The 6507-nt window shown below is 47.5% G+C and overlaps 1 protein-coding gene across 1 annotated transcript; it reads right to left on the bottom strand.

Annotated features, from left to right (window-relative positions):
* Positions 1-1332: 1332 nt before the first annotated feature.
* Positions 1333-1924, bottom strand: LOC142840570 (eukaryotic translation initiation factor 1). Its single transcript, XM_075957053.1, has one exon. The coding sequence runs from the start codon at positions 1843-1845 to the stop codon at positions 1504-1506; it is 342 nt and encodes a 113-aa protein (XP_075813168.1). The 5' UTR covers positions 1846-1924; the 3' UTR covers positions 1333-1503.
* Positions 1925-6507: the final 4583 nt, after the last annotated feature.

The following is a 6507-nucleotide window of genomic DNA, read 5'->3' as shown; positions in this document are numbered from 1 at the left end:
CTTCTGCCTCAAGCAGGGACTCCTCTCTGCCTTGAGGTCCACTGTTAGAATAAACCTTGAACAAGCTTTTCCAGTCCCTGAGGAAAGGGCATCTGATCCCGTAAACTAGAGTTGCAAATGCTTTTTAGCAGCTATGACTGTGCTGAGACTTGAACCTAGGTCCTCTGGAAGAACAGCCAGTACTCTCAACTATTCACCTATCTCTCCAAGCCTGGCAGCCATTTTCTTTTCTTTTCTTTTTTCTTTTGGCTTTTCGAGACAGGGTTTTTCTGTAGTTTGGAGCCTGTTCTAGAACTAGCTCTTGTAGACCAGGCTGGCCTCGAACTCACAAAAATCCGACCACCTCTGCCTCCCAAGTGCTCGGATTAAAGGCGTGCACCACTACCGCCTGGCCTGACAGCTATTTTCTTGGTGAGTTTTTCCTCACCTAAGAAGTAACTATCCAGGAAGCCATAAAAAGAGGGAGGACTGTGTGAGACAGAACTCTGGGCTCCACAATTCAGAAAAGCTATGATCTAGCTCTTCTTAAAGGGTTTCATGCATGGCACCCAGAGTTTCACTGCACCCATCTAAAATCAGCTTCTGCACACTGTGGACTAGGGCATTGCCACTGCAGGGGTTCACATCTGCAAAAGACGCTCATTGCCTTCATGTTCCTTCTTAGTCACCTCACAAAATAAGTGTCTCCTTCTGCTTCAGAGCAATGCTGTTGAAGTCTAGAGAAATGTCAGTATTGGGTTTCCACTGTTGCCAGGAGGCTGGTGACAGCCTCCACTTTGGTGGGAAAACAGTTATGAGGGTGGAACTCCTGGCTGGCTAGCAAAGGACTGCCCCCACACACGAAAATGGTGGTGGTTGGTACAGAGCAAGGTGACCATGAAGATGGGTCAGGACACTTCAAATGCGAACTATTGTGGAGGAAAGAGAAGAGCTCCCTGTCTGTTTGCTTTGGAGACAGGGCAACAATCCTGACTGTCCTGGAATTCCCTCTGTAGACCAGGCTGGCCTTGAACTCAAAGAGATATACCTGCATCTGCCTTCCAAGCTCTGGGATTAAAGGTGTATGCCACCCCCACCCAGCCGCTCCTCATTTTTTAGACCCAACACTGTGGATGCTAGAGACAGATCTGCAAGACCATCAAGCATACTTCCATATAACATTTCTTTCCTCTCAGTTCTGCAGGAACCGAGGCCAAAGCATCAGAGTTTGGTTCCTTCGGTGTCGATTGTCTTCTCCCTGTCTTCTCTTTGTGGTTCAAAATGCTTACATTCTCTCCCCATTACTCCTTTCCCAACCTTCTCTTATATGTTTGTAAAGTTTTTTTTTTTGCATGGCTCTTTTCAGTTTATTGCATGAAGGAGTTACACTAGTCCAAGTTAAAAGCGGACCCCAAATGGTTACATTATACAAGCTGTGAGGTTTTTAAACTTGTGACAAGGGACAGGAGGGAAATTCTACTCATTGCAAGGAAATCCTCACTTAAGCTTCAGAGTCACAAGCACTTAAAACCCATGAACCTTCAGCTGATCGTCCTTAGCCAGTCCAATCTCTATTAGGAACTGGCATATGTTCTTGCGCTGGTCACCCTGTAGCTGAATTACTTCTCCATATTCTGGATGCTCAATTACAGTACCATTGCAGGCAAATTTCTTCTTAAACGCCTTCACTAGTTTCTTTTTATCGTAATCATCAGCGATCCCTTGGACAGTGGTAAGGGTCTTCCTACCGTTTCTCTGTTGAATTCTTATATGGATATAATCCTCAGTGCCAGCAGGAAGCAGGTCATCACCCTTACTTGCATCAGCAAAGGGGTCGAAAGAGTGGAGGTTCTGAATAGCGGACATACGATAAGATTCCTTTTCCTTGGTGGAAACGGCCTGCGGAAGGCGGCTGCGGGAGAAGGCGGGTGGGGGGGGGGGACGGGACGGAGCATCGGGAAGCTAGGGGGCTCGAGGGGGAGGCAGCTGAGTCCTCGGCAGCGGCTCAGTGACTGGGCATTTGTAAAGTTTTGAAGTAAAACCTTACTTTGACGTGACCATCAGGAAGCCAACAAATCACACCTCAGCCCCACACGGAAAGGAGAAAAAGGAAACAGGACTAGAATATAAGACCTCAAAGACAAGGGATTTATTTCCTCTCAAATGACTCCACTCCTAAAGGTTTCATAACCTTCTGCCACATCCTCACATGGCCTCATGGATTGACTTGACTTGGGGGAGTAAAGACATACAAGGAACGCACAGACAAGCTGGGGCTGAGTGGACTGGATTTGCTGACGGAGAAACGACAACAACTTGGGAACGCAACATGTTTATAATAGAGTACAACAGGGAGGTGGGTTTTTGCACACCGATAAACAAGGAGGTAGGTAAGTTTTATAGTATATAGCTGGATCAAGGAGAGAGGTTCAGCTAGTCTCAGTAGGTACAGTCTATGTAGGGGACCATTCTTCAGGCAATAAATATTCATGGGGGAAAAAGCTATGGCAGTCATTTTATGCACACATTATCATCAACAATTGCACTCAGACCCTTAATGAAGACTTTACCATCCCTCTGAACTTTGTGAGGTTGGGGAATGGGCTTTGTCACCCAGTGGGGTTGAGGCTATGATCCTTGACATACCTGTGCCCGTGTCAACAACACACATTCACTCAGGGCTTCCAATGATCTCCACAACCTCCCAAACAGAGCCACCAACTGCAGAGCAAATGTGGGCAGACATGGACCTATGGGGGATGCTTCATATTCAAATCATAGCAGCTTCCATGCACGTCCAAAACAAAAATGGCAAATTCTGTTGGATTTTAGGGCTCAAATATTCTCTTTATTTGGGACCAATGAAATGGCTCAGTGGGTAATGAGACTTGACATGTGCCACCAAGCCTGATGACTTCAATTCAATCACTAGGACCTACACTGTAGAAAGAAAACCGATTCTCACAAGTTGTCCTCTGAAAGCCACATGTATGAAACATGTGCTTTCCTTCCCATGTACACACAAAATAAAATAAGGAAGTCAAATTAAAAAAAAAACCTTTTTTTTTATTTAACCCTCTGTCTCCTGAACCCACCCAGGTGGGCACCAAGAAGTAGATGCCTTGCTAGCAAAACTCTGAGGAACAGTCCGCCATCCTCTGGATCAGACAGGTAGACACTTGGGAAGAACAGGCAGGAGGATTGCTGCAAGTTCAAGACCAGCCTGGCTGACAGAGTGAGGACTAGATCAGTCAAAGCTTCATAACAGAACCCTGTCCCAGACAAAGACAGGGACATGGCATGCATGTGTCCACACTATTCTTAGTTGTAAATTGGGGCAACGACAGAGTCTCTTGAAACCTTGACAAAATAGCTACAGTCTTCCTTGGGCCGCAGCACACAAACCTGGGGAGTACTGAAGGAAATCCACATTTTCCCTTGAGCCCTTGTCTGCAATCCACTTTCTCTGCTGAGACACTCAAGGTGGGCAAGGGGATCCATGCCTGTGACCCCAGCACTTGGGAGGTGGAAGAAAGGAGGAGTTCAAAGCTATCCTCAACTACACTGTAATTCTGGGTGGGCCAACCTGGTATATGGGAGAAAAAGACAAGAAATACAAGGAAGTGAAAGAAACAAACAAAACTCCAAAGGGCCTCAAAAAAAAGGAGAGCAGCAAATGCAGACAGGAAGTATGGCATGTAGGCACACACACAATAGCTGTGTAGCTGGCAGGTCTTGCATTAGATAGCCTCCCTGTATTGTTCAGTGCAGTAACAGTATGTATATTCCAGATGCTAGTACATGACTTGAGAGGAAAAAGACCCCCTTTCCTCCACAATCTATCCGGCTGAGGAGTGAATGCCAGACACTAGAAGACACTGGTATCCTGACAGGAAAAAGTTATAGTGGGGAAGGAAGTTAGGTCTTTCAGTTGCACATGCATATAGCTGCACTAGGCCAGGAATTACAAAGGCAGATGTCAAAGGAGTGTGGCAGTCACCCAAACTTTTGCAGCTGGCTCTGCCTGAGGCTCTGGATACAAAAGCTGCTTTCAGGGCCTACCCCTCAGCGTAGAACTAGCACTGCTTCAGTAGGGCGGCCAACTGAGAAAGGAAGAAGCCTGTCTCACAGCTTCTCCTCTGAGAGAAAGATGAAGGGCAATGTGTGTAACACAGCATCCCTTTTGCTTTTCAAACGCCATTTCCAAAACTTCTTGCATAAGCCAGGCAGTGCAAGAAAACTCAGCATTTTCTTTGTGGCAGTTCCTTGTTGCTGACAACACTGTCTGATACAGCTCAGGCTGGCCTCCAGCTCCCTAGGTAGGCCCAGAGTCCTTCATGTCCTGACTGTCCAGCTCCCTCTTCTGGGTTTCTGGGCTTACATTCCCCCCACACCACGTGGACGGAAATGCAGCATTGCCATCGGGCCAGAAATCCTAGCATGGGATTCCTGACTTCATAACGCGGCACTAATCCGTAATTTTGAGCTGCAAGATGGGCTTTTAAAAAGTTAGGTAGGCTTGCAGTACCCGGAAAAAAAATTCTAGACAGGGCTTGGAACTTGACTCCCATGGCGGAGCCAGTAGCAGTGGTAATGAAGCCTCTTAATAAATCCCTGCCGGGAATGGGGGTAAGAGTGGGCATAATGAAGACTTTTGCCAAAGTCCTGCCCAGGTTTTAAAAAAAAAGGTCTGGTAGGGGTGGGGAAGGGGAGGGCCATCCAGCTGTGCACTGAAACTTCTAGCCCTGCTGCCTGCTTACAGGAAGGAGCACTATTCAGGCAGGCAAGCCAGGCCCGATGGGCTCCTAGGAGACAGACACAGCAGCCATCAACAGAGTCTGAGCCAGAGCTGCAGCCGCCAGCTTGGCAGCTCACACCAGTCACAGCTCACACACCACAGGCCTGGCCAGCACAGGCCTTCGGGTCCTCATCTCCCATGCCTCCATGCAGTTCACTTCTCTCTGCTGAGGTCAATGTGGCACTCCCACAGACGACAGGTCACTCTACCCTGCATGTAAGCACCCCTCTGAGGGGCACACCAGGAGATCAACAGTCAACAGAAGTAAGAAATTGTATGGAACCTTTATGTCTTGTGATTAGTGGGGAGCTTCTGTGATTCCTTAGGCCACAGTCATATACCCACATGGTGTCTCTGGACAAGGGACGGTGTTCGGGAGCCAGACGAGCCCTGACGAGGTGATGGTCAGGCCTGAGGTGTGTGAGCTGTGACTGGTGTGAGTTTCTTGCTTAACTGAGGTCTCAAGGGTGCTGCCCGAGCCTTGGGTGTAGGTGATACTCCAAGGTGTGGGCTCGGAGGTAACAGGCTTCCTTAGCCTGGCGTGCAACACATTGCCATCAATCCTCTTGCCTAATAACAACCAGCAGGTGTTCATCCATGACTGTCTCAGATGATAACTCCTGAAAGATGACGATACAGTGCTCACCCCAGATGGGAACAGCTTCATTTAAGATAAAACTAGTCACCACAGGCCCTCTAGTCTTCCATAAAGTTTGGCATCAGACTGTCTGACAGACCCAACCAACCTCTGGTCCCTGACCAGTTTCCCTCATTCAAGCCCAATAATACTGTCTGGGTCAAGTGGATAATTAAAGGGGCCCTGAAGCCAACTTTAAAAGGACCATATATGGTGATTCTCTCCACTCCTGTGTAGCCATGAAGGTAGCTGGCATTGCACAATGGATCCACTACACCCAGGTTTAGAAAGCTAAAGCCACAGATATTGAAGCCAAATGGATTGTCTCTAGACTATGAACCCATTAAAATTCAGATTTCATTGGCCCCGAGTCCTTCCATTTCCTGTCCTTCTACCTCCTTTTGGGTCTGTTGTTTGGTACAAATACAGGGTCACGGTCTAACCACCACCTCCTTCAGGGTCAACACTTCTTGAAATAAAAATGTGTGCTCAAAAGCCAGATATGGTGGTGCACACCTTTAATCCCAGCACTCGGGAGGCAGAAACAGGTGGATCTCTGTGAGTTCAAGGCCAGCCTGGTCTGCTGAGTGAGTTCAAAGACAGCCAAAGCTACCCAGTGCCACCCTGAGAAAACAAATAAACAAAATGTGCTCGAGGCATTTCTCCCTCGAAATGGTGAGTCTCTGTGTTAGATAATCACATGAGAATGTGACCACTCACATTCCCCGAAACCCTCACCTAGTAAAAAAGACCAGGATGGAGCCACACTGGGTGTGCTTTCCTGTTGGACTTGGCCGAACTGTGGGCCCTCGGCAGGAAGAAAATGTTTGGCTTTGCTGAAATCCTCTGGATTGTGTGATCGTTTTCTTGAGACATCACACCCGATTCTTGTATGCTGACATCTAACTGTGGATTTAGTCTGCCATTCTCTGATGATCAGAGACCCTTTCCACACACCTCTCATTTCTTGAGTAGTGGTTTCTCAGCCCTTTACTCATTTTTTAATTAAGTTGCTTGTTTTGTTCTGTTTGGGATTTAGTCGTCCGACTTCCTTAGCTATTCGGGACATTAACTCCATCGCACATATATTCTC

The sequence above is a fragment of the Microtus pennsylvanicus genome, chromosome X (assembly GCF_037038515.1).
Source record: "Microtus pennsylvanicus isolate mMicPen1 chromosome X, mMicPen1.hap1, whole genome shotgun sequence".
NCBI lineage: Eukaryota > Metazoa > Chordata > Mammalia > Rodentia > Cricetidae > Microtus > Microtus pennsylvanicus.
Note: the sequence above shows the minus strand (reverse complement) of the source record. Positions and strands in the feature narration are given on the sequence as shown.

Excerpts from the sequence above, each read along its gene's own strand:
- LOC142840570 (XM_075957053.1), bottom strand. The coding sequence starts at position 1,845 with ATGTCCGCTATTCAGAACCTCCACTCTTTCGACCCCTTTGCTGATGCA.